The sequence below is a fragment of the Prenolepis imparis genome, unplaced genomic scaffold, assembly GCF_030444845.1.
Source record: "Prenolepis imparis isolate NDT839.2.m4 unplaced genomic scaffold, iyPreImpa1.0 SCAF_7, whole genome shotgun sequence".
Taxonomy (NCBI): Eukaryota; Metazoa; Arthropoda; class Insecta; order Hymenoptera; family Formicidae; genus Prenolepis; species Prenolepis imparis.
Genome location: NW_028141165.1, coordinates 1673693 through 1699947, shown reverse-complemented (window position 1 = coordinate 1699947; position 26255 = coordinate 1673693). Strand labels below are relative to the sequence as shown.

The window sequence follows — 26255 nt, the reverse complement described above, 5'->3', positions numbered from 1 at the left end:
GGTGAGTGGTGGGGGGTGCGCCGTGCGCCGCGCGCGCATCCCCCCACCTCTCACCCCCACTCCGCGCCGCCGAATTCCGACCGCCGCGCGACCACGTGACGCAGCGCCACTTGAAGGTTAAAGTCGAACGCGCGCGTATATCGACACGCGCTCTCTCCCTCTCGCCGTAAGCTAATCGACGAATCACAGTCGAGCATTCTCTAAAGTCCCTAGAACATATGGAGGCTAATCGCGGAATTTTCCAGCGCAACTTTGCGTAGAGAGTTTCCCTTCGTTGTCTTCTTCATCTTTATGGCGTATCGTAAGGGTGCATTTTCACTTGACGCTGTGACGCTGGATTTCAGCGTCAAACATCAATAAAAACAAATTGACGTTCAGCAGAAAAAGCAGCTTTGCAACTATTGTAAAATTCGTGAATCTGATTGGTGTATTCTCTTCATCTTAGCTGAACCTATTTTCTGCTGAACGCGGCCAATTTGTATGTTGGCAGCGCTTGATTTTCCCATTTCTCATCTCATTTTGAAAGTAAACAGCGATTTAAAGTCCGTTGGTCTTTGCAAACGTCCGATTTCTTATTTCTTCTTCGTCCTGCAAGTTGTGCAATTTGTTTAAGTACGTTACGCTATATGGTTTATGTTAATAATTGAATAATAAATAGTATTAGAGGAAAGTAATTATTAAGAGCAAGATCAGTTTGAAATAAATTCAATCGTCGAAAACAAAGACTTGAACTCGTGCTGTTTCATTAGATTCACGTGTTCGTTACGTTTTCGTATAATTTGTGAAGGAATATTTATCTAAAATCATATTTTGTTTATAATTCTGGATACTCGTAAATTCTTCTGCAAATGTAGTTTGTTATTGTACGTGATCTGTGTTTATTATAAAACAGAAGAATTTTTATTCTCGTCCACTTGGTTTTTTCTTCTTACACAAGAGAGAAAGAAGAGTAGAAGTTTCTCGTAACGTGTTGGCCACTTATATAGACAAATAATGGGCAATTTCGCGAGCAAGTTGTTTCACACTAATGAAAACCAAAAAGAAAGCATTGAACAAGCAGTCAAGCAGCAGGTGGCTACAGATAGTATGTGTACACCAACGTTATCTGAAAAAAAGATGCTGTGTGATCCACGTTCAGCTTCAGCAGGAATCTCAAGGACTCCCATTGAGGTAAAATTTTAATAATTTTCTATGTTTTATATATTTATACAAATTTATGTTGTACTATGTATTATACTGTATAAAAAATATATAAATATATTATTATAATTGTGCAGCAGATAACTACGCAAGATAGCAGTATGTGCACACCATTATTGTCTGATAAAAAGATACTGTACGATCCACGTTCAGCTTCAGTAGGAATCACAAGAACCCCTATTGAGGTAAAACATTAATAATCATTTGAATATATATATATGTGTATGAAGAAAATTTTTATATGTTTAATTTTCTATTCTAAAAGTATATATATATAATATGTTTATACAGACAATTGCGCAAGATAGCAGTATGTGTACACCAACATTACCTGAAAAAAGATTGCTGTGCGATCCACGTTCAATTTCAGTAGAAATCTCAAGAACTCCTATTGAGGTAAATTTGTAACGATAACAAGATATAGAACAAATTTTTTTACATTATATCTATACAGTTTTAATGTTATGTTCTAAAAAAAAGCATATAATTAATATAGCCTAATATTTAAATAATATAATAATAATAAATAATATTTAAATAGGTGAAGTGCAGCCCAGAAGGTACAGTAATTAAAAGAGCACCTAGTGCAATCCCAAAGTATTTGCAGAAAAAAAAATATCTCGAAACCGATATGGACATAGTGATGCCACCTCTATCGCCAAAGAAACATTTTGTACCAAAATTAATAGATAGTGATGAAAGATCAGATTCAGTACGTATTACTTAGTATTTAATACATTCATGAGAGTCACTGGTGACCGTCCGTTTACGCCTCGTCGGTCATTGGTGATCATTATACGATGTTTTACTATATGTATAATATGCAATTACTTACATTTGCAAGATTATGACTTTGAGTTTAATAATAATAGAAAAACGTAACAAAGTATATTCGTAAACAAATTAATATTTATTAAAATTTTAAAAATGATTACATGTGCATATATGATAATCTTACTAATATAAAATAATTCTATTAAATATAAAATAATTCAGCATGAATGTGGAAAATCAGCTAGAATATGCTTAACAATAAATGTGTTAATTCATTATATTTTTTTTCATATATACTGCATGAAACTATAGTAGTATATAATTAAATTTTTCAAATTTTAATCCATATTTATATGTATATCCAATAATGCAATTTAATTTTTTAATATGCAAAGCAAATATTTATATATTTTATATATAAATATATAAATAAAAAATATATATGTATATAAATTGTTTTGCAAGCACACCTTACTCAATCACTTTTTACGACGAAAAGTTGTTCATTTATAATGTATTTTGTTATAGGATAGAGCAGATTATTTTACACCAAATATTAATGTTACAAAAAGTCAAAAACCTATTACACCAATTGATAAGGAACGTTACATCGTTTTGGGATTAGATCCTAGATCTCCGGCTGCAGATTTCAACAGAACGCCTATTTTAATGCCAAAGTCCCTTGCATTAATAAAGGCGCGATCGCAAGAAATGTTGAATCGCAAAGGCAGTTACGAATCGGATATTTACAATCCGGCAAACTTGTCTCGAGGAATCAGTACTCCTCAGAAATCACTTAGTATTCCAAAAATACAATTATCACTCGACGCAGCTTCCGAAACCCCGAAAATGTTGGATATGGAGCAACAGAATGAATCACATATACTCTGCACATCCCAACAATCTGATTCTGATTCAAGTGTCTTTGAAAGCGAAGAGGAAGTTACAGTTATTAAGAACCCAAAATGTAAAAATGAGAAAGAAAAATCATTGATATCAGATGAACAGATAATTGCGACCGATAAGGAAAAGAACGAAGACGATATAGTCAAGGATAATTGCAAAGATATTGAACATGATATAAAAAAGATGTATATAAAGGATGATAATAAAATTGAAGTATGGCATGATTCATCGGAGGAGAATATAACAGGTAAGGAGGAGGAAAACATTGTAGAAAAGTTACCGCGAAAAAAAGCTCCTAGAGAAGATATAATTATAATGTTTGATGAATGTGCCACGATTAGCACTTCACCAAAACCAATAAAGATAGAAGAGGATTGTCAGAAAGAAGATATTGTAGAAAAAAAAAAGAGCACCAAAATAGATGCTAAAGTTACACCAAATGAGAGAAAGATTTTCAATCCTGAAAATAAAATGCCTGGAACCAAAATGCTCAAGGTAATTTATATCGTGAAGTCATATACATGTGTATGTTATATTATGTTTGCAAATATTAATAAGCAGTTTTCTTCTTTTAGAATCGAACACCTTTTGGCAACCGATCTAATAATGATCAAGTACAAATAATAAACTCGCCGCAATACTTTTTAAAAAATAAGACTGTGTCTAAAACACAGCAAGAGAATACACCACCGTGTAAGATGTATAATGCAAAGACTAAAAATGGACATCATTGGGATCCAAATACCACAGTTTTTATTTAAGCGAGAGAGAGATAAAATGGCATTAAAGTTAGCTTCAAGTTATTTAAAATTAATTAAAATAAAAAATAGAATTTAAAAAAACGGTAGTTAAACTTATTTAAATGTTATAGTTGTAAGTAAAAATAGATTATGTTACATATATTCAGTTTGAAAATTATATAAAAAATTGTAAAATGTAAAGATCTATCAAATTTATATTTATTAATAATTCAATTTTTAAAACATATTTAAATATTCATTTAAGTGTCATGTTTCTGCATCGCTGTACGAATTTGAGATTTTGCCGCTTGAATCGAATTTTGAAGATCTTTGCTGGATTCTATTAAATGTGTTACGCTGAAAATACATTTAAAAAATAAAATCAGATTAAAATAATATAAGATTTTAGATACACACAGAACAAAAAACTTATAATGTACAAAATATATAGGATATCTCAAAAGAGTACTGTCACATTGCTTTATAGTATGAAAACTTACAAATAATTTGTACTCGTATTATATTGTAAAGTGAAAGTTTGAGATATCCTATATACAAATATATTGAAGATATATACTTTGGATCTTTTATAACTATCTTCTTCTTTGCAGTATCAGACTTTTCCAATAACTTCACAGTAATTTTGTTCTCTACTTTCTTTACGTTACAAAATACATTTGTTTTCTCACTGGAACTTGATTTCACAATATTTCTGGTATCTATTAACTGTGGACGTGTAATTTTAACTTTTACATTGTCGATATATTGGCCTTTGTAATTCTTCCTCTTTTGCTCGTTTAATTTTCGATTCGTGTTTTGCTGCCGACTTCCTGTCTGTATCACTGCTTCAGTTGGGTGATATGGTGCCGATAATGATCCAGATGCAATGCTGCTACCAAAGTTCCAGTTTATTGGTAAACGAGGTTCAGACACAGGTCGTGGATCTATGTTCTGAGGTATTCCATTACAAATAGATGATAATGTTTCTCCAGGATAACAATGTTTGATTCGTTCTTCAGTGAGGGGCAAAGCAGGATTTTTCTTTCTTCTGTGATACTGTTCTCTATAATTACATATTTTATATTAATTTCTAAAATAATTTACTTATTTATCATATTAAACATTTTACACAATATTTACTGCATATGTTATTACATATTATTTTTTGGATACACACATATAATATTATTGATAAAACATACTTTGGAACGAATTTTCCTGGCTTTATTAAATCCTGCTGGTTTCTTTTTATCTGTACCGCTACATCTTTACGGCGTTGTATAAGTTTTGCTCTTGTTTCTGCCAGAGTTTCTAGTTCAGAGACATAAAAAACATGCAGGATCCCTCCAAAGAAGTTTTTATTATCAATCAATCGCTTTGCTACCCTGTGTAAAAAATAATACAGTTAAAATTACTAGTGCTAAACATTATTTCCTTAACAGAAAAATATATACCTTGCGCTCTGAATACGTGCGAAATGTACATAATACGTTTCTGTAAATTCCTCCGAGGGATATTCAGTCACCAGCTGAATTGCTTTTACATCTCCATAACGAGAAACAAGCTTTCCTACTTCTTCCCCTAATTGTACTTTTGGTACTCCACATATTAGCAAATGCTGTGATTCATCGTTAATTGTATAAACCTGTTACACAAAGCTACTACGTCAAGGAAATATTGCAAACATATCGTTTATTCAAAGTATTCAAAATTGTAACATATACATAAATCAATATTCAATAGCATGCTTGGGATTAATGTATAAATTGCTGAAAAAATATTGTATAATTCCTATCAATTGATATTAATAACAATAAAATATGTTGTAGAAATATGTATGTATATATATGTATTATATATATATATATATATATATATATATATATATATATATATATATATACACATGTATGTACATTGCACTAATAAAAAATATTATTTCCACAAAAGAAAAATTTATTCATTTAAAAACTAAATCATTATTATTAATGCAATTGTAATTATTAATATAGAATATAATAAATATATTTTCTTAATAAATTTTCTAATAATACCTGTTTCTTAATCTAATGATGCAAAATAAAGATTAATTCTAACAAAGCAAATAGAATGGTAATTTGATTTTAGAGTAGGATACAAGTCCTCAACGCTACCTTGACTGCTGTCAATCTTTTTCCTTGTCTGTAAGGCGATCGGGTTTGACACAATCTTTGCTGCACATGATGTGGCATATGTGTTATTGCAGTTACCGCAGTTCCTTTTTCTTCCTCTACCATAACGCGCAGCAATATGTACAATATCCTTTCAACACTTTCCTTCCTCGTTTAACAACAGTGAGTCTAAAAAAAAGAGATTAGATAAGTAACATTAAATATGAACATATTAAATTAGCGAATATAGCAATATAATCATAAGAATTTTATTTTCGGATCACATTAGCGACAAGTCAAAGTACGCAAAAATTCTGAAACTCGCAATTTTTTCCTTCTTCAGAGCGAGATGTAAAAAGAAACATCGCGTTGTCAATTTTTACCCTCGGATTTGACGAGCCGACCGTGGGCACCCGGCTATGGGATGGTTCAGGTTAGGTTATAGTTTCGTTTCTCCACAACAACGCGATGAATTATCGAAAATTCTATTTTTATCATATAAATATGATGAAAATCGTAGCAGAGCGTGAGCGGGAAAGAATGGAGGATTCGCGCGCTCTAGCGGCCACGTGGCACACTAGATAAAATTCCTTTCCCATTCGCCATTGAAAGCGGAAGTGCAGGCATTTTTGACGTTTCGGGGCGACGCGCGCCAGATGGCTCGTCGGGCGACCTCTTTTTCTCGCGGCATGAAGTCTCGCGCCTTGGTCACGCCGACCGGAAGTGGCGGTCGAAACCGGAAGTCGTCGCCCAAGAGAGAGAGAGAGAGTAATGGCGTTCGCGGGGCGGGCGCACATTCTCGCAGTTCGTTTGTTGCAACTCTGTTATCTGGATGCTGATCGGCTCGGCTTCGGCTCTTGGCTCCGCTAACTCGGTCGCGCTTCACCGGAGAGTCATCTCTTCTCTCTCCCTCTCGTCACCCTCGGATCGGGATCGAGGATCGTGGAATCGGTTCGCGGGCGACGTCTCGGCTCCCGAGGAGCCGTCTCGGGGCACGGAAAGTTGTCGCGAAAGCGTGGCGGCCGAACTGGTGGTTGTGTACGTTCTCGTTCCGCGTCGCGTGACCAGAGGGGACTCTCGAGAGTTGTATTCATTATTCGTCGATCGATTCCCGATGAGGAGATCGACGAGGAACTGAGGAATCTCCGAAAATCTCGCGCGCGCATCTTCGTATTCGTCCATTCGTCGATCCAACGTGTTTTGCGGAGCATCTCGTGACGTGTACGTATTTTCCTCGACTACCTATCGACTGTCCGAATGTCAATTTCGATTATTCGATTAATCATTTTTTGGTAATTAGAGAAGTTGAAGAATTGGAGATTTTATTTAAAAAAAAAGAAAATGTGTATATATATTTTTCTTTTCAAGCCAGCCATTTGATTCGTTCGAAGAATGATGTAAAATTGATGCAGATTTTTCCGTTTTCTCTTCATAAATTATATGCTAATAACCTGCGGTTGACAGCAGTCAGGAATAGATATGTTAATTGAGAATTAAAACAGATTAGAGCAACTAATATGGCCTGTATTATAAATCATTGGAGCAACTCATTAACAATCAGAAAAAAGATCATAAATTATTAATGAAATATAGTGTACAATTATATCTTCGATTAGTGTTTTGCTTTATTGATTAATTTAATTTTGATATAAATTTTAAAATAGTACATTAATTGTATATAATATATAAATGTAAGCTGGGCAATTGATATGGCTGTAAAACACTTTATTGCTCTAGAATCTTTATTACAATAATAATGAAAGACTGATTGGCATATTTTATTTGTTCAGAATAATAAAAAGAATATTTCTTGTGTTTTTACAGGTTTCTCTCTCAAGAATGGATCCGTCGTAATGTTATTACAGGCATGAAACATGCCTGATCCTTGCTGTTTGGACAAAGTTTAATTGGAATTATTCTGTACCTGCGCATGTAACTCCTCTCATCATGTCTGCGAATACTCAATTTGCGAGTCCGCCACCGGCTGTCAGCTTACCCAATATGTCTGTGCCTCCACCTACAGCTCCAAATCTATCAGCACCACCGCCGAATTTGACTACAATAAACACATCGGGTAGCTATCAGCATCGTTATCCGAATCACAGAGAGAGCAGTCGTGGTTTCTTCAAGCCGTTCAGACCTTATCACGCTCCGAAAGTCGTCGCTGGAGGACAAGATACTCTGCAAGATGAATTTGACGGAAAGAGACTTAGGAAATCCGTCATGCGGAAGACTGTCGATTACAACTCTGCCATCATCAAAAGCTTAGAAGTAAATACACTTATATATATCCAAAGTAAATTTGTCAAAGTGTGTGATTTCCTCGAGCTTGTATCTAAATTCTTTAATTTCCACAGAATCGTATATGGCAACGAGACTACAGGGATCGACGCGCGCTTCAGCCAGATGTAATATACTATCCCGATTTACTCCCTCCACCAAGTTACATTGACAATCCAATAAATGCAGTTACCACGAGATTCGTAAAAACGGCTACCAATAAAATGCGTTGTCCGATTTTTTGTATGGCCTGGACACCAGAGGGTAGGCGTCTTGTCACCGGTGCTTCGAGTGGAGAATTCACACTGTGGAATGGCCTTACTTTCAATTTTGAAACTATTCTACAGGTATATTATATTAGATATATGTACATCAGAGAGATACAATTATATTTTGAACTAAAGTTATGACAAATTCAATATATTTAAAATGTAAATTATATTTTATGTGTGTTAAAACATTCGCGAGAGATAGAACTTTTCAATTTTGATCCTATGCCTCTGCGAATATTTTGCAGAGTATAAAAAATTGTAATTTTATTATATAGATTATATAATATAAACTGAATATAATCATGAGGCTATCTTTTTGAGTTAAATTGAATATAATTTTGTATTTAGTGTTGCTAAATAATCGTAATTGTGTATTTATATTTATATAACTTTAAAAAAAAAAAAAATTTGTCAATGAGATATCGTCATTTGCGCTTTGACGGGAGAAATGAATTCCTCTGTTTAGGCACACGACAGCCCGGTAAGGACAATGGTATGGTCGCACAATGAGAGCTGGATGGTAACGGGGGACCACGCGGGCTACGTGAAATATTGGCAGAGCAACATGAACAACGTCAAGATGTTTCAAGCGCACAAAGAAGCGATTAGAGGACTCAGGTATACCATCCACCACACTAGTCCTTACGTCTCTCGCGCCACTGTTGCCGATGATCCGTCCATCCTTGCCGTAGTTAGGATATTGGACGTGATTCTTATTCTCTTATTCCTTTTCTGGTTTTGTGCCGTTTCTGGCAGAGTAATAGTGATTCTTGTATGGGTACACAGGTGATTTTAAAACAAGTCTTTAGCATTGGATAGATAAATATAACGCTCGCGCGTCATGAACCATGTGGAATGAACCATATTCGATATCTTTTGCCGAATTAAGAGGAGATTTTTCAAAGTGGAAAAATAAAAGTCTGAATCAAACTCCAATCTTTTTTTTTTTTTATTTTTTATTTTTGATCGTAATAGAAAATATTTTATGCTATAGCAATCATATCTTTTAAGTGCAACGGCCTAAGAATATAAATTTTCAATAGAATTTGCAGAACTTGATAAGTAAATATTGCTATCGCGTTGTAGAAATTGATAACACAAGACAGTGTAAATTTTTTTGCATATATTATATTGCGCGTATCGATATATAATTTATGATTTGTATCTGTAGAGTCTTAGGGACCTAACTCTCGATTTAGTCCATGTAGTATCGATAATGCGCTTATCGCATATTCAAAAGTGGCACGCAAATTTTAATTAACAAAGCATATAATGCTATTAGGTCCTTACGGCTCTCGTTTTAAGGAGTTTATGTGGCTAGATTATTTATTCGGCAAAGATGTATGCTTTAGAATAACAAATAAAAAAAAAATATATATATATATGGCAATACCTAGTCGAGATTCCTATATAATGATAAATAAAAGATGAAATATCCTGTGTCTCCTTCTTTATATCGTTTAAGTTTCAATAAAGTTAAATAAAGACGTCACATTATTATTGCATGGCTATGAAAATAAAATATTTTATCTTTCGTTTTGTGTCACTCGTGCCCTTTCGCAGACGAAAGAGAGAAAGAATGAGAGCGAGCGAGCGAGAGAGAGAGAGCGTAACAGAGACAAATGATAAGATTACATGATTCATGTACACTTTGGATATTTTTTTTGTGCAATAAACGTTAAATTTTGAAACAAAATATTGCTCTTGATACATCACTCGGTGGTCATGTGGCATCAAAGGATAATATTCAGTTTCATCAAGAATGAAACTGTTGTGTTTGCCCGATACACAAACAATGGGATCTTATTTGAGTGCCAGATATGACTGTCGCGGATGGTTTTTTGTTTATTTAAATATATATATATATATATATGTATATATATATATATATATTTATAACATATAAAAAGAAAAACGTTCCTTTTATTATACTGATCTCTGTCTATTCCTCGATGGCGCATTCGTAAAGATTCGGCTGTGTGTTCTCTATTTACATACTAAGTTCCAAGTTATTTCAGGCCAATTCACTTTACATATGTGTACTGCTCTTGTGTGTACACACTTGCTCGCATTTCTTTTTTCTGCTTCTTCACGCGTACAATGCTTTCGATATCAGCAAACAACAAACAGGGAGAATCATCAAACGGCAGCTATGACCCATTACGAAAAATAACATAGTTTGATATTTAATATTATCTAATAATACGGATAATATTATCTATATAAATATCCTTCCCCCATAAATATCATATTAAAATACATGTAACTTATATTATGCAATGCATTAATCTGCATTTATGTAATGTCATTAATTTCTTTAATTAATCATATCGCACAATATATATTCAAGATATATTAATTATCTAAATTTAAATAAAATATAAACTGGTGCATACAATTTTAATCATACTAGAATACATTTCTCTACAGATTTTTCTTTAAAAAAATGTAATTTTAATAATTTTTTTAGGAAAAAAAGTTCCCAGTATTGATAATTTGATAAAGTTTTCTATTTTGCTCCATATATATATATATATATATATATATATAAAATTTACATACATACATCGACGTTGCATGCAGTAATAATTATAATAAATATATTTGACGAATCGATAATATAGACAGTTGGATGTTTGACTTTTCAGCGATCAATTTTCTAGAGGCACTTTAGTAAGTTATGTCGTAACAGTGTCTTGTAAGATGTATTATATATGTGTGTTTTTTTTCTTATATTTTTTTTTTTTTTTTTTTTTTTTTTACTATACATGATAGTCATGTTATCTTTCTTATTCGGTTGTTTTGTCTACAGAACGACTTAGAATTCTGTGTAAAATGAGTTTCAATAAAAATTCATAAAATTAACAACTATATTCCATTATCTCAGCCATTTCTCTCTCAGAATATTAAATTACTATCTTACTCTCTCAGATTTGATTGCGAGGTTTTTGGTGTGCAAGATAAAGTTGATGATTCTTTTCTTCCTCATATCATTTAATCAATTGCTCGAATTTATTCATAACTCTTCACGTCATGGATATATCGGCAAAATATAAAACAATAATGTAATTATTTTTAAAAAATATATACAATAGTGCACATTGTTCAAATGTAACTTGTTTCTTTTTTTTGGACGGGTAGTTTCAGTCCAACGGATCACAAGTTGGCGACCTGCAGCGATGATGGAACTGTCAGAATTTGGGACTTTCTTCGCTGTCACGAGGAACGAATTCTTAGAGGTATAAATCTTTCTTTTATCTATTAACAAAGAATTTTATATGGATTTTTTTTCTATCTATTCATGGCTTAGTTTTTGTTTCGACATATACTTATTTTATTTTTTATTTTTCAGAGTTTATCACATATACTATTTTTAATATACATGTATCTTTCCTCTGATATATTTTCTATTTTATAAAGAATTTTTATGTAAAAAAAAACGATAAAAAATTGCACTTAAAATTATAATACCTTCATTCTTTTTTTTCACGTCAATTTATTTTTAGCAAATAAGTCTATCCAGCAATATACTTCATATAATATTCTTCTTCACAGGTCATGGTGCAGATGTCAAATGCGTCCACTGGCATCCGCAGAAGAGTCTAGTCATTTCCGGTAGCAAGGACAATCAGCAACCGGTGAAATTGTGGGATCCTAAGACCGGACAGTCCCTGGCGACTCTGCACGCGCACAAGTCGACCGTGATGGACGTAAAGTGGAACGAGAACGGTAATTGGTTGGTGACCGCGTCGAGGGATCATCTGTTAAAACTGTTCGATCTGAGGAATCTTAGCCAAGAGGTGCAGACGTTCCGTGGTCATAAAAAGGAGGCGTCCAGCGTTGCCTGGCATCCCAGCCACGAAGGTCTCTTCTGTAGCGGTGGTAGTGACGGCGCCATCCTCTTCTGGCACGTAGGGTACGTATTATTATATGCTTTGAATGACGATCGCTCTATTCGTCTCTTCTTTTCAGCTGAACTGGCTGCATTAGTTTAGAGTTTATCTCTTTTCTTCCAACGTGGAGTAAAAGAGAAGAGAAGAGAGTAAACTCTGAACTAGTGCAGTTAATTCAGCTGAAAAGAACAGATTTAATATCTCTCTGAAGCTGAATTTGCATAATTTTTATTGCATTCTTTTCAGGGCTGATAAAGAAGTAGGAGCTATAGAGCAAGCGCACGATAGCATAGTCTGGACATTGGCTTGGCATCCGCTGGGGCATATCCTGTGTTCCGGTAGTAACGATCATACATCCAAGTTTTGGACGCGCAACAGACCGGGAGACCTGATGAGAGACAAATACAATCTCAATACGTTACCAGCGGGAGCAGCTGGCATTGACGATCACGAGATCGGTATTAGAAATGTTTTATTAAAAAATATTTTAATAATTATATATAATTTATAGATAAAGTCTGCGAAAATATTTTAATTCGCTTCGTCTACTTTAGCCGATGAAGCAGCGGTGATACCCGGTATGGGACCGGAGGATAGAATCAACGCCGATGGCGAATGCGAGGACAAGAGCGGCGGAATTCCAGGTCTAGACCTGGATCATGCCGTGGATGAGGGCAAAAAGTTTGCCAACAAGAAAGTTCCATACAGCAAACCGATACCGCGAAACTTCCAAGCTCAGTGGAATGAAATGGAAGCTGAAGATATGGAACAGGTCGAAGCGCTTAACGCGTTTGTTAATCAATTAATAGAGACTACACCGGGCGCTGTGCCATTGAACGAAGTCACGCCCAACGCTATTATATTATACGGGAAAATGATTTCTGTGGAATGTGAGTATTATATACAACGTGTGTATGTGTGTTTCTAGAAAAATACGCGTTTTATTATTTACTAATTTACAATCATTTTTAGCGGATTCGAAATTGGCGGAGGCGATTAGCAAAGGAACCGAAGCCATAAACAAATTAGTATTCTCCGGTGAGATAGAGGAGCTTAGAGATGTGGTGGGGCCACCGGATAACGTGGACGAAGCCGAGGAGTACCTGCAAGACGACGGCGAGATCGACTATTCCAAAGTACCGGACATAGATCTGCCGCCACCCTTGCCCAGCTCAAAGTTCGCGCAGAATCCCGAGCTGCTAAAGACGCTGAATCGCGGTGGCAAGCGTAAGTTCGATCAGCTGATCGGTTGGAGCGACGGCGGAGCCAGCGATCGCACGTCCAAGATCCATCAGCCGGTCTTCGGTGGTATTCCGATTACGGAGGACTCGCAGTCCAGCGATACGGATTTACGATTTGGCAAGTCCAACGCGGAGGTCAACTCGTTCCAAGACGAGGATCACAGAAGAGGCGGACCCCTTGGAGATTCCGCGAGGAGTGGCAATCGCGTCGACGAGGATCTGAGATTCGGCAGACCCGGTTCGCGTAACGAGTACGAGCTGTCGCGCGGCAACAGTTTCGCGGACAAGGATTTCCGCAACATCGATTTCCCACCTAAGAAGCTGCTCGACATGGACGATATGTACGACGAGCGGGATCGCGACGGCGGTCGTTGGTCGACCGACGAAGAGAAAGGCATCGGCGACGGTCCGCGCAAACCGGACGGTACCTATGTCAGCTTCGGCGACAAACGAGATAACGGCATGGCTGCGATGGGTCCAGGCGGCCTAGGCAACAGCATACACGGCCACATGCCCGGCATGCCACATCTACAGGTGAATCATCACAACATGCAGAACATCAATCCCAACATGCCGCCGCCGATGCCGAGTCTGGTGCCGCATCCCGGTATGGCGCAGCACCCCGGCATGCAAGGGAAACCGCCGCCCCCGCATCCCGGCATGGACGGTCCGATACCGCCTCACATGATGCCGCATCATCCGGGCATGCATCATCCGGGCTTCGGGCCCAACGGGCCGCCGCCACCCGGCGGCTTTGGACCCAGCTTCCGGCCGCCGCCGAACGGCAACTTTGGACCGAATCACTTCAGGCCGAGTCCGATGCCACCGTTCGGACCGAATCATCAGGGTCCACCGCCGCCGTTCGGCAACAGTTTTCAGGGCCCGCCCAACGCTTTTCGCGGACCCAATGCTGGCCCGATGGGCTTCGACCGGCCCGGCTTCGGGCCCAACTTTCGCGGCCAGAATCCGCAGGCTCAGTTGAACAATTTCAACTCCAATTTCGGCAGCTTTGGCAAGAACGGGCCTAATCGCGGTATGAACCGTGGCGGTGGCGACAGCATGGGTAGAAGCGGCTTCAGCAATCGCGGTAGAGGACGCGACAACGATCAGTCGAGAGGTGGAAGAGGAAGGGATTATTAAGAAGATTTCTCTCGAAATGCAGATGTATCGGTTGCATACAAGTGATGTCTTACGTGAACCGTAATTCATCTACATACCGAGACGTGACAATGTCAGTGTTGACTTCTTGTCAGTGTGTAAAGTAACGTATCGTGTCGAAATTGAGTAACGATCGCGAATTCTCGTATTCGCGTGTGAGAAAAAAGAAACTACTATTCGTATATAAATAGACTATATATATACATGTATATTTTTACGATTCGTCCAGAAAGAGGGTGATAACGATCGGACGATTTATCGCTAGACCGATTGCATCTAATACGGATTTGTTGAGGTGAACTTTCTCCCCCTTTCTTTGGGAAGAGGAAAGAACGAATCGCCAGTTTCGATTTTAATTATTCGGGATTCAATCGATCCGGATTGATGACTGTGCGGTGCGACTCTGCGAATCTGTCACGTGTATGAACAGCCTTCTTTGGAAGAATAGGCGAAGAATTGTAATATAATACGCATTATTAGAGGGATCGAATGGAACACACGAATAGAATTATTCCGATAGAAACTGTGTCACAAGCTGCCTTTTGCGAGGGGAATTTCTGTTCCGCGTTTGTGAAGCTCGACAATTGCATGCCGATCTCGTGATCCCGATAAAAGAGGAAGCACGAATGAGTACGATTGAGATAGTCCACGTTCTTTCGTTTGTCTGAGGAATATGAGAGAGAGTGTGCCGGAACAGTCTATCTATTATTAATAAAACGAAATAACATACAACATTCTTCGTTTTTATAAATCTTTGATTTTGCGTATATTCGATTTTCTCTGATCCTGTATGATACGATGAAACTATGATGAGCTAACGAATATATTGGAATCATGATGAATTTCAAAGAAAGATAAAATGATTTACGCTATATTAATTGGAGCCGCAATGATGATAAGTTTTTATTATAAAGATGAACGTATAAGAATTGTGTCATTAGCTTCTCGAGATTTGTATTTTCAATCAATTTCAATTTACTCCGAATTATTTTAGACAAATAATGGTGAATTGTAACGCCATTGTTTCAAGGAAAATATATATATATATATATATATATATATACACACACATCTATCTTACGTTATTTATTAAGGCTCCTGGTACCTTGCCGATCATGTCGGAATCGTGACGTCAGAGGCGAGAAAATACACGCTATTTTTTTTTAGATGCCATTTCTAAATAAAAACATATTTACATAAAATAACACTTAAGATCTCTTTAATATACTTCTAAAAAAACGTCGAAAACTATCCTTTTCCCTTTATAATCAATCAACAGCTGTAAAATGTAATATTATGAGGCCCAGTCCGTCTGGTCTTTGCACATGCGCAGTCATTCCGCATGTCAAACTCTGATATCTGGATCATTTTACGGTTGTTGATTGACTGTCAAGGGAAAAGAATAGTTTTCGGCGTTTTTTAGAAGTGTATTAAAGAGATCTTAAGTGTTATTTTATGCAAATATGTTTTTATTTAGAAATGGCATCTAAAAAAAAATTGCGTTTTCTCGCCTCTGACGTCACGATTCCAATATGGCCGCGGTGAGCACCCAGGAGCCTTAATCGTCAATAAATTGCTTTCATTTTTTAATGATAATTCGTATTCGAACGAGAGAAAGAGAGAGAGAGAGAGAGAAAAAAAATGGTTTTGGTTTTTTTTCTCACTCTGGAGCAACCAAAATTTCCTGCTTTTTATTTGCTGGCATTTAAAAGTTTTTTTTTGTAGTATTTTTATTCTTTCTCTCATTTTTTTTATTTATATATAAAAAGAATAACAGTGTATCTTTATACGAAGAACAGATGTTAGATGTTTGCTCTTGTTTCGCTTGCATTTTCTATAATCTTTTCATGTCAGATTTTGTATTTTCTTTCCATTCAGAATTGCGTTTTTTTATCTCATTTGAAATATAGCAAATTTTCGGAAATGCAAGCAAAACAAACATTTCATTAGATGTGTTGCTTACAAATGCCCTAGAAATGAATGAGACAAATATATTCTATTATCAGAGAGAAAGAGAGAGAGAGAGAGAGAAGGCGAGATCTATCGCTGCTCAGTTGAGGTTATGTGTTTTAAAACAAACCACTTGTGCGGTTAGCTGCTACGCGAGAATAAATATCATTAGCTGAAAATCAAATGGGTAAAAAGGGAGGCAAAGGAGGAGGTGGCAATTTAGGAAAAGCCTTGATCAGAGATCGATTCGGACCCAGGAAAACCAAGAGAAATGACTCTATGGTAAGCTGATGAATTTTATTCTAACCTCTTCATCCAAGTATGTCACGTGCGTCTTCGTTGACAAATATAATAAGATCGTTGATACACTGATATAATTTCATACCTGGTGTTTTACTTACATTTTCGATCGTCCTCGGAAACTTATAACACCCTATGACACGCTGACGATAAATCTGTCATCAATGCTAATTAATACTTTATTGATAGTTATTATTTATAATTTTCCCTTCTTTTAACTTATAGCTAAAGTTCTTAATAACTCTTAATAATTATAATGAATTATATATAATTAATATTTTATTTCCTTATAGCTTCACACCTCAGAGATCAATGATGGTTACGATTGGGGTCGACTCAACCTGCAGTCAGTTACGGAAGAGAGCTCTTTTCAAGATTTTCTGTCGACCGCGGAACTCGCGGGAACCGAATTCAACGCCGAGAAATTGAATGTTAAATTCGTGAATCCTCACAACCATGGCTTGCTATCGAAGGATGTGATGAAGACGGTGCTAAAGAAACAGGAGGAAAATAAGGATTCCATCAAGATACCAAGGAGGCCGAAATGGGACAGTTCTATAAGCGCTCACGAGCTGCAGACACGCGAGAAGGAGGCTTTCCTAGAATGGCGGCGTCACTTGGCCACTTTGCAAGAAGTGGAAGGTCTGATGTTGACGCCTTACGAGAAGAACTTGGAGTTCTGGCGACAATTGTGGCGAGTGGTGGAGCGCAGCGACGTGATTGTACAAATTGCAGATGCGCGCAATCCGCTTCTCTTTCGTTGCGAGGACCTGGAGTGTTACGTTAAGGAGATTCATCCCAATAAATTGAACATGATTCTCCTTAACAAGGCAGATTTCTTAACGGACGAGCAGAGACAGGTGTGGGCAAAGTATTTTACAGATCTAAATGTACGAGTAGCCTTCTTTTCCGCTACGTTGGCGGCGGAGAGCCAGACGATTCAAGAAGAGGACGAGGATGAAGCGAGATCGATGGACAAGGATGAGCACGATCACTCCGATAACGAGAATAAGGACAGCGGAGACGAGTGGTGTTCGGAATTCGCATCGGAATCGGAATACGAAAGCGCGGAGGATAGCATCGTCGACACGTGCACTGAACCTGATGAAACGGAGGCTGATAATAGCGAAAAACAAGTGAAAGCACCACAAAATTGCGAATTGGAGAATTTAAAAATCTCCGCTACAGACTCGGAAACGAAGAGAATAGTCAATTCGCCGAAATTACTAAACAGGAACGATCTCGTCAAGTTATTTAAAACGATTTATACTGGTGATAAAACATACACGAACGGAGTGACAACGATCGGCTTGGTGGGATATCCGAACGTGGGCAAGAGTTCCACCATCAATACTCTGCTTATGGATAAGAAGGTGTCTGTATCAGCCACGCCGGGCAAGACCAAGCATTTTCAGACGTTGTACCTGGAGAAGGATCTGCTGTTGTGCGATTGTCCGGGTCTGGTAATGCCGAGTTTCATTTCCACGAAAGCGGAGATGATCCTGAACGGTATACTGCCGATAGATCAGATGCGGGACCACGTGCCGGCGATTGCGTTGCTGGCCACGTTGATACCAAGACACGTTCTAGAGGACTTGTACGGCTTCATGTTGCCTGCTCCAACAGAGGGAGAGGATCCGGATCGCCCGCCGACCGCGGAGGAGCTTTTGAACGCGCACGCCTGTACGTAAATCACTGTAAATCTTGTGAAAATATCATAAGAATCTATGAAAGAGTAAAGAAAATTATGCGTCCAATTACATTTATATTACAGAGTGTATATATATATATTTTTAATTATTGTTTTTTTTACATATTAATATCAAACATGATACATACGTTTCTATTACAAATCCTACTTTTGTTGTAGACAACAGAGGTTTCATGACGCAGAACGGTCAACCGGATAACCCGCGTTCGGCCAGATACGTTTTGAAGGATTTCGTGAACGGTAAATTGTTGTACTGCGTCGCACCGCCGACACTCGAACAGGAACGCTTCCACGTATTTCCGCCAAGACGCCGGAATTTGTCCGCGAACAGGCACATAACGCCCCGAACAGCTCGCGTAAATCAAGGATGCGGAGTACAGGTCAACAATTTGGATCGGAAGTTTTTCCAGGACGCGCACGTGAAAGGACGCCGTGGACCCGTATTACTACAACACTCTAAAACGTAATGTCAAAATGTTTGTTTTATTTGTAAAGTCGCTCGTGTATATAATAGATTGCGACAATAGTCATAATTTGTAAGATCGATCAATGCGGGGCGACTAAATCCAAAATCCTAATACCCGAATGAGACTCGCACGCGATTGGGACACAGTATGTACAATTGTTGGAACATCGGGGTTTTTTGTGTATGTATGTATGTATGTATGTATGTAATGTGTATGTGTGTGTATTTTCTCATATACAAAATTCATTCAATCGGTACAATTATTTTTTTTTCAGGCACGCAGGATCAATGATTAGTTTAACAGAATCGATCGACGCTCAGTCTGACAATGTGAAGAAACCGTGGAAGATGATTAATAAACATGTCAATAAGAATAAACGTGAGAAAGCCCGAAGATTGTACGCTCATCTCGATCAACACTGACTGAGTGCGAAGAGTATCACACTCTGTTCTGTGCACTTTCCGGAATCTATTATTCTTTGTAATAAATTTATATTTAAAAGCTGTACAATTGTTCTGTAGTAAACGTATGCGCGTCACAGGCTTGTAATTCACGTGCAATCGTGTATTTTGTATACGATATGCGAACGTGTACATATTTGTATATACGTTGAAATTAAGTATTTTGTATTTTTTACACTCATTTATTCCTCCCCCTCCTATCCTCAATTTGTATACGTTTTGTATTCTATAAATTTCGACCCATATCATTCAGACTTCATTTAATCATAACATAATGCCAGTAACGATATTCCTGGGATATCGCGATTTCGATAGTACAATTCCGCGAGAATAATCATTCTTTAAGTAGGAAGCACAAGCGGAATCCTCTGTTCGCATTAAAAATTCGATCCACGAGCCGGTGGATATGATACGCGGTATATATATATATATATATATATATATATATATATATATGTATATATGTATATATATCTTTATATTTAAGTGTTATACACATTAATTTAATTTCTCTTATAATTAAGCTTGAGGTTCGATGAACACCAGGTTTCTGATGATTTCTCGTGACGGTAATGGACTTTCAGTAGAATAGCACAGTGTGCAATATTGTCCTCGCGAATTTGGACTCAAATTCATGGAGTAATTCGTCTATGTCATTATCTAAGTCTTCGCTATTCGCCAACTGAAACATATGAACATGTATTAGCGGAGGACAGAATTTTCAAATGCATGGAAAAGGGTATATATGATGAGAGACGATACCACTGTCACTAGTTCGCATATAAGAAACGATCCTACTGTGGCCTCTTCGTGATTATCCTGAATGTCGATATTGATTAAATGCGCCGGTTGATTATCTTCCTTAGTCCTAAATTCCATGCATTCAATTACTTGATCGTACACGCGCTCCTCACACGTAATTAGAATGTCAAACTTATCCTTGGACAATTGAAACCGTTCTGGCCTAGGTTTTATCCGACGATTCCGATCCAACATGTGCAATAAGCCATTCTGTGTATAACTGCGCTCATTATTAAGGAACTTCTTTTCAGCAATAAAATGTTATTAATATAAACAGCAATAAAATCTGTGTAGAAACAATTTGACAGAAGACTAATTGTTTCAAAAGCTTCTCATTTGCAAAAAATTATATAAAAGAGAAAAAAAATATATATATGTGTATAAATTATAGAAAAATAAACTCATATATAGTAGAGTAGATTAATCTAAATTAACATTAGTTTAATAGCAATAAATTACAGAAATAACATGGAACGAAGTACATTTATATTATAACAATATATAAATATAACAATATATACATTTATATTGTATATAATATGTGTGAAATATCAAGAGGCTTATTTATTTTCTTTCTTTCATGCAAAGGATACTATTGCTTGTCTTTCATTAACAGATCATTGTAGATCTCATCGTACGAAGTACCAAAGTCATAGATATTAGGACGATCCGGTGCAGTTCCAGGTAGCTTTACCTTGTCGCCGGTTCCAAATGATTTCACGTTGAATCCCTTTTTACTGAAACACACAATTACATTCTCAGATAATATTCTACATTTACCATAGAAAGTGAGCTTTCTCGCTCAGTCTATTAAAGCCTGTGACTTCTCTGATTCGCAGGAATATATAGTGAAAATATTTTTGTAATCTTGGAAGTAAAAATTTCCCCTTTCTCTACGCAAAAAGAGAGAGTGAGGACGGTTGAAATTCTCGGTGAAATGAATCGTTTTAATGGATTTTAATCCATCCCGTTGCTCCGATATATGGGTTGACCGCAGGACCGCGTTACCTTAGGAAAGCGTGGGCCTCCATGCTCCTGTTCATGTTACTGGAACATATTACGGCTACGCTGATGGAATTTGGCACCGGCATCCTCTCGCGCGTTCTATCGACCGTGAAAGAGCCGTGATAAAAGTGTTGCCGTGTCGTCTCGTGAGGTGAGCCAAAGATACTACCACGTTTGAAGGTTACGTCCGCAAGGTTATGAGGAGTACATTTAATACATAGAAGTGAATACGAATTCTGACGTTTATTTCTTTCTCTATTTCTCTTTCGATACGCGCGTGTAATCTTTTTTTCTCTTCGTATGATCTGAACCCGAGCGAAATTTGGGCGCGATCCGGTTAAATGTTAGATACAATCGTCTTTCGAAAAGGCCATACGAAATTTTTCCAACGGGAATGAACGGATATACGGCCAGTAGCGCAACTCTCTGTCGGCGCCTTTGAAGTTAGTGTTGGCCAAAATGGAGTGCGCATGCGCGAGATAAGCGAGTTGCCCAGTAATGCCATCTGAACTTTTCTCTCGCTCACTCTTGTTTGTTCTCTCTCTAACTATTGCCGCCAATTTCTGCCATCGAATGTACACATAAACATTTAAAGCATGATTTAAAGAGAGCATTTAAATGTGTTGAGGCATTTAAATGAGACTGAGAGAGACCGAAACAAGTAAGAGTGAGTGAGACAGAAGTTCAGATGGCACTACTGGGCAACTCGCTTTACTTCGCGCATGCGCACTCCATTTTGGCCAACACAAAATCGAGGGAGTATACTGGGAGTGCTTTCGCGAAAGATCAAAATGATCCAGATTAAAATGATCCGTGCGTTGTGATTGGCCAAATCTGAAATTTCAATAAATAAAGTTACAATGAGAGTCAATCTCATTGAAATTTTATTCAATGAAATTTCAGATTTGGCCAATCACAACGCACGGATCATTTTAATCTGGATCATTTTGATCTTTCGCGAAAGCACCCTGGATATACTAGCTGAATTCCGTAAAGCGCATATGCACGCATTTTTATAATATACGTGACGTGTATTATAGATAAATGCGCGCATATGCGCTTTACGGAATCCAGCCACTGTGTATATGGTATGGATAGCGCAATTACACAGAGAGAGAGAGAGAGAGAGAGAGAGAAAGAGATCTTTTCACTCTGGTGTCGATACGAAAGTCGACCGCACTTTAGCGACATCTGTGAACGGCAGGATACATTAATTGGGAGACGCACTTTATCGACGATACGTTGGAAATTTAAAAATGGCGAGACGAGTACGAGAGGCGATGAAGTATATCGTTCCCTTTCGCGACATTTCGACAGACTTCTGACAAAAGGTGAGAGAAAGGTAACGTTTCAGAAGGACAATTTAAAAGCGGAAATATGGAAGAATCAGATTGCGAAAGTAGCTTATTCGCGGTCGAACGTTTAATTATCTTATTAATTGTTCTATATACGAAGCCGCGCATCTCGCGACGAGCGTTCAGATGAAGGTATATCCTTTACCCTCTCTAATCGAAACATGCAAATCAATCAAGTTTATCAAAAGATTTACATCAAATCATACATGATGCATGAAATTGCGAAGCGGGATATTTATTCTTCGTTATTTTGGGTGTAATTTTTATCCCTGCGTCGTAATTAAAATATATAATTACGACAAAATGTATTTACTATTTTCAGGGACGACGGATATTTATCTCGTGACGTCACGTGACGTCACGTCCCACGTCTCGCTCGTCCACCCAACCCAACCCAACCTCTCGGACGCGCGTGCGAATGGAATGTTCCTTTTAACGCGATTTCTTCGAAAAGTGCCGCTTTTGTACCCGCGAACGAGATTTCCTCGAAAAGTGCTTCGCTTTATCGCCTCCGTGTAATCAGTTGGTCCATCGTCCCTGGAACAAGCGAGACGAGCGCGAGTCTTCATTCCGGTGAGTAAAGTTGTCGTTTACTCAGGTTATAAATTATATACATCGTTTTTTTCGTCCGTGTGCGAGCTTCGCTCCTCCGCAAACGTGTCTCTAATCGAAGTTTAAGTCCCCGGAGATTCAAAGAAAGATAATCGAACTGATACTAGAAGATAATAGAACTTGGGGAAAGAAAATGGACAGATGAGAAAATTACATTTCTCAATTTATTTCGATTGGACTTTATTTTAGTAGATTTTTTTATTCAAAGCTCCTTATCACGGAAATGTATACGTAATACATTTATTTTCCAAATGAGTACAAAATATATATGTCATAAAATATGTCATAAACTAAGCGAGACAGACGTATGTTGAGTCGAGAGAAAAGATCGGCGTGATACATTATATTTCGTGAAAGTGTGCCTATCGCCAGGGAGATTAATTTGTCTAATTTTATTATTATTATTTATTTTACAAACGCGTGCGAAACCGTGGTCGACGATTCCCGTTGGCGATTCCTCGCCGTTTCCACAATTTTCGCGAAATTCGCGGCCGCGCAACTCGCGAATCGAAGGAGGGAATTAAAGAGGGTCGTCATTAAATTGCATAACACGGGCTCTCTTGCAAAACCGCGAGATAATGGTTAGGCGCCGTATACCTTGGCCGGCAATAAGCCCCGGCGAGACTCGACCGAAGATTGCGTGCCTCGGAGGGGCCCCCGAATTAAGGCGGGGCTCCGAGGTCCCTTCAATTTCGCGCTCGATGATTTCCACCGCGAGACACTCGCGATCCTTCCAACGGATTCGGCTCGCTTACTTTAGGACGAATCGCGGGGAATGAGCGCGGAGGAGCAATAAGATCGCGTAATAACACGATTATACAGACCGTCCCGTTTCTGCCCGTTTATTATTTTTCGCCAGCTGACTCCCCTCGATCGATTTGCGGTCGATTCTTCCTCGGCGAAAATGTCGAGGCATTTCGAACTGTCGAGTAATTAGCGATTGAAAATTAGGGACGAATTGAGAGCTTCGGAAAAGAGAATAGACAGATGAGAAAATGACATTTCTCAATTTATGTCAATTATATTTATATTAATATTGTTTTAATTAATTAATTCATATAATTATTTCTCAATTATTTATATAATATATTTATATGTTTAGTCAAAGTGTGCCATATTATAGAAATATATAAATATTGTAATAATATTTTTCTTTACTCTATAAATCGGAAGAAATCATTATTTAAAAATAATGTGGCAAAAGCGGGACGTTTAATGTTAACGGCTACTTGGTCGTTATTTTCACGTTTTATTTTTTTCTATGAGAGAGAGAGAGAGAGAAATATACGTTATTTATACATAATTTATACAGAATTTATATAATTCTGAGAAATAAAAAACCAAGCATATATCGTAAATAAATTTGCTATTTTTATAATATATATTTATAATACATATTGAATTCTTCTAATTTTAAGATTTTAATGTGTCACTAATTTTAAACAAGATACTGCATAAAAATGATACACATTACAAGTCCAATACTTTTATTTTATTGATTATCTTATTATAATAATATATTTCGCAAATGCGCTCTTACTTTATAAAGAGCTACAAGCGTATATATAATATTTTCAGAAAAAAATTATTCTCTCTTGAAAGAAAGTTCGAAATTATGAAAAAAAATACAACAGTGCGAAAAGCGGAGATATATCGCAATCTCTGACGATGTAATTTTAAAATTATAATATGTTATAAATATGAAAATAGTTATATGTTGTATATGATAATTTATATAATAAACGTTTAATCTTTAAATACAAAAATTAAGACCTGTGTAAGTCGTAGAACATTTTCTTTAGGCGCGTTTTGAAGGTCTCTTCAAGACCTACAAAATAAGCCCTCAGAAAATGTTCTACGATTTACACATGCTTTAATTTTCGCAAAAAACGTTTAAACTCTGAATTCAAAAATTAAGGCCTGTGTAAGTCGTAGAACATTTTCTTTAGGAGCGTTTTAAAGGTCTCTTCAAGACCTACAAAATGAGCCCTCAGAAAATGTTGTACGACTTACGCAGATCTTAATTTTTAAATTCAAAGATTAAACGTTTTTTGCGAAAATTAAGACCTGTGCAAGTCGTACAACATTTTCTGAGGGCGCGTTTTAAAGGTCTCTTCAAGACCTACAAAATGAGCCCTCAGAAAATGCTCTCCGACTTACACAGGCCTTAATTTTCGCAAAAAACGTTTAATCTTTGAATTTAAAAATTAAGACCTGTGTAAGTCGTACAACATTTTCTGAAGGCTCATTTTATAGGTCTTGAAGAGACCTGTAAAACGCGCCTTCAGAAAATGCTTTACGACTTACACAGGCTTTAATTTTCGCAGAAAACGTTTAATCTTTGAATAAAAAAATTAAGACCTGTGTAAGTCATACAACATTTTCTGATGGCTCATTTTGTAAGTCTTGAAGAGATCTGTAAAACGCGCCTTCAGAAAATGTTCTACGACTTACGCAGGCCTTAATTTTCGTGAAAAACGTTTAAATTTTGAATTCAAAAATTAAGATCTGTGTAAGTCGTACAACATTTTCTTTAAGAGCTTTTTAAAGGTCTTTTTAAGACCTACAAAATGCGTCCAAAGAAAATGTTCTACGACTTACAGAGATCTTAATTTTTGAATTTGAAGATTAAATGTTTATTATATAAATTATCATATACAACATATAACTATTTTCATATTTATAACTTTAATTATAATTTTAAAATTAATTTAGCAAATTTTCGCTTTATTAATATTTTTTGACAAAAATCAGTTGATTAAAGCGTTAATTTGTTAATTAATTTTTAATATAATTTGTTATAAAAGTTAAAATAATCATATCTTTTAAATAATATGTTATTCTTTAAACTCGATTAATATCATTTGACAAGTAGCAGCTGATATTTGTATCATTCTGTTGAACATGAAACTTTATTAATATTTTTTGGCAGAAAGCAGCTGATTAAAACGTTAATTAAATTTTAAAATAATAATATAT

General features: G+C 36.7%; 5 protein-coding genes across 8 annotated transcripts; 3 read left to right on the top strand and 2 right to left on the bottom strand.

The window, feature by feature from the left end:
* The first annotated feature begins 331 nt into the window (after positions 1-331).
* On the top strand, positions 332-3785 carry LOC145938181 (uncharacterized). 3 transcript variants are annotated; one of them, XM_083041617.1, is made up of 7 exons: positions 332-612; positions 938-1170; positions 1278-1385; positions 1492-1596; positions 1742-1912; positions 2503-3375; positions 3456-3785. In XM_083041617.1, the coding sequence occupies exons 2-7, from the start codon at positions 994-996 to the stop codon at positions 3639-3641; spliced, it is 1620 nt and encodes a 539-aa protein (XP_082897743.1). In that variant the 5' UTR covers positions 332-612; positions 938-993; the 3' UTR covers positions 3642-3785. The 3 variants fall into 3 exon arrangements, with proteins under 3 accessions (XP_082897743.1, XP_082897742.1, XP_082897744.1); XM_083041616.1 differs by having other exon boundaries at positions 893-1170; XM_083041618.1 differs by having other exon boundaries at positions 332-1170; positions 1281-1385.
* A 38-nt stretch (positions 3786-3823) lies between these two features.
* Positions 3824-6349, bottom strand: LOC145938182 (uncharacterized). 2 transcript variants are annotated; one of them, XM_083041620.1, is made up of 6 exons: positions 6096-6349; positions 5774-5959; positions 5075-5265; positions 4823-5005; positions 4198-4683; positions 3824-3977 (listed from the first exon to the last, which is right to left on the bottom strand). In XM_083041620.1, exons 2-6 carry the CDS (start codon positions 5894-5896, stop codon positions 3881-3883), a joined length of 1080 nt encoding a protein of 359 aa, XP_082897746.1. In that variant the 5' UTR covers positions 5897-5959; positions 6096-6349; the 3' UTR covers positions 3824-3880. The 2 variants fall into 2 exon arrangements, with proteins under 2 accessions (XP_082897746.1, XP_082897745.1); XM_083041619.1 differs by having other exon boundaries at positions 6154-6348.
* Positions 6350-6517: 168 nt separating this feature from the next.
* Positions 6518-15350, top strand: Wdr33 (WD repeat domain 33). Its single transcript, XM_083041615.1, has 9 exons — positions 6518-6991; positions 7595-8041; positions 8128-8397; positions 8789-8940; positions 11464-11561; positions 11878-12238; positions 12462-12673; positions 12770-13105; positions 13188-15350. The coding sequence occupies exons 2-9, from the start codon at positions 7718-7720 to the stop codon at positions 14594-14596; spliced, it is 3162 nt and encodes a 1053-aa protein (XP_082897741.1). The 5' UTR covers positions 6518-6991; positions 7595-7717; the 3' UTR covers positions 14597-15350.
* Positions 15351-16437: 1087 nt separating this feature from the next.
* Positions 16438-19464, top strand: Ns3 (nucleostemin 3). The gene is made up of 4 exons (XM_083043369.1): positions 16438-16846; positions 17158-18547; positions 18735-19038; positions 19317-19464. Exons 1-4 carry the CDS (start codon positions 16748-16750, stop codon positions 19462-19464), a joined length of 1941 nt encoding a protein of 646 aa, XP_082899495.1. The 5' UTR covers positions 16438-16747.
* Positions 19040-21757, bottom strand: Ssu72 (Ssu72 CTD phosphatase). Its single transcript, XM_083043372.1, has 4 exons — positions 21313-21757; positions 20898-21041; positions 20266-20524; positions 19040-20185 (listed from the first exon to the last, which is right to left on the bottom strand). The coding sequence occupies exons 1-4, from the start codon at positions 21393-21395 to the stop codon at positions 20084-20086; spliced, it is 588 nt and encodes a 195-aa protein (XP_082899498.1). The 5' UTR covers positions 21396-21757; the 3' UTR covers positions 19040-20083.
* Between the last annotated feature and the right edge of the window lie 4498 nt (positions 21758-26255).

What these genes read in the sequence shown, in the direction of transcription:
- Ns3 (XM_083043369.1), top strand. Translation starts at nt 16,748, where the DNA reads ATGGGTAAAAAGGGAGGCAAAGGAGGAGGTGGCAATTTAGGAAAAGCC. An exon ending in GCTTTTGAACGCGCACGCCT is followed by an intron (nt 18,548 to 18,734) that starts GTACGTAAATCA and finishes CTTTTGTTGTAG; the next exon opens with ACAACAGAGGTTTCATGACG. An exon ending in TTACTACAACACTCTAAAAC is followed by an intron (nt 19,039 to 19,316) that starts GTAATGTCAAAA and finishes TTTTTTTTTCAG; the next exon opens with GCACGCAGGATCAATGATTA.
- LOC145938181 (XM_083041617.1), top strand. Translation starts at nt 994, where the DNA reads ATGGGCAATTTCGCGAGCAAGTTGTTTCACACTAATGAAAACCAAAAA. An exon ending in GTGATGAAAGATCAGATTCA is followed by an intron (nt 1,913 to 2,502) that starts GTACGTATTACT and finishes ATTTTGTTATAG; the next exon opens with GATAGAGCAGATTATTTTAC. An exon ending in CTGGAACCAAAATGCTCAAG is followed by an intron (nt 3,376 to 3,455) that starts GTAATTTATATC and finishes TTCTTCTTTTAG; the next exon opens with AATCGAACACCTTTTGGCAA.
- LOC145938182 (XM_083041620.1), bottom strand. Translation starts at nt 5,896, where the DNA reads ATGGTAGAGGAAGAAAAAGGAACTGCGGTAACTGCAATAACACATATG. An exon ending in AAAGATTGACAGCAGTCAAG is followed by an intron (nt 5,266 to 5,773) that starts GTAGCGTTGAGG and finishes TTTGTGTAACAG; the next exon opens with GTTTATACAATTAACGATGA. An exon ending in ATAGTTATAAAAGATCCAAA is followed by an intron (nt 3,978 to 4,197) that starts GTATATATCTTC and finishes ATGTATTTTCAG; the next exon opens with CGTAACACATTTAATAGAAT.
- Ssu72 (XM_083043372.1), bottom strand. Translation starts at nt 21,395, where the DNA reads ATGCCGGTGCCAAATTCCATCAGCGTAGCCGTAATATGTTCCAGTAAC. An exon ending in GAGGCCCACGCTTTCCTAAG is followed by an intron (nt 21,042 to 21,312) that starts GTAACGCGGTCC and finishes TGTGTGTTTCAG; the next exon opens with TAAAAAGGGATTCAACGTGA. An exon ending in TATGCGAACTAGTGACAGTG is followed by an intron (nt 20,186 to 20,265) that starts GTATCGTCTCTC and finishes CATATGTTTCAG; the next exon opens with TTGGCGAATAGCGAAGACTT.
- Wdr33 (XM_083041615.1), top strand. Translation starts at nt 7,718, where the DNA reads ATGTCTGCGAATACTCAATTTGCGAGTCCGCCACCGGCTGTCAGCTTA. An exon ending in GAAGCGATTAGAGGACTCAG is followed by an intron (nt 8,941 to 11,463) that starts GTATACCATCCA and finishes TTGGACGGGTAG; the next exon opens with TTTCAGTCCAACGGATCACA. An exon ending in ATCCTCTTCTGGCACGTAGG is followed by an intron (nt 12,239 to 12,461) that starts GTACGTATTATT and finishes CATTCTTTTCAG; the next exon opens with GGCTGATAAAGAAGTAGGAG.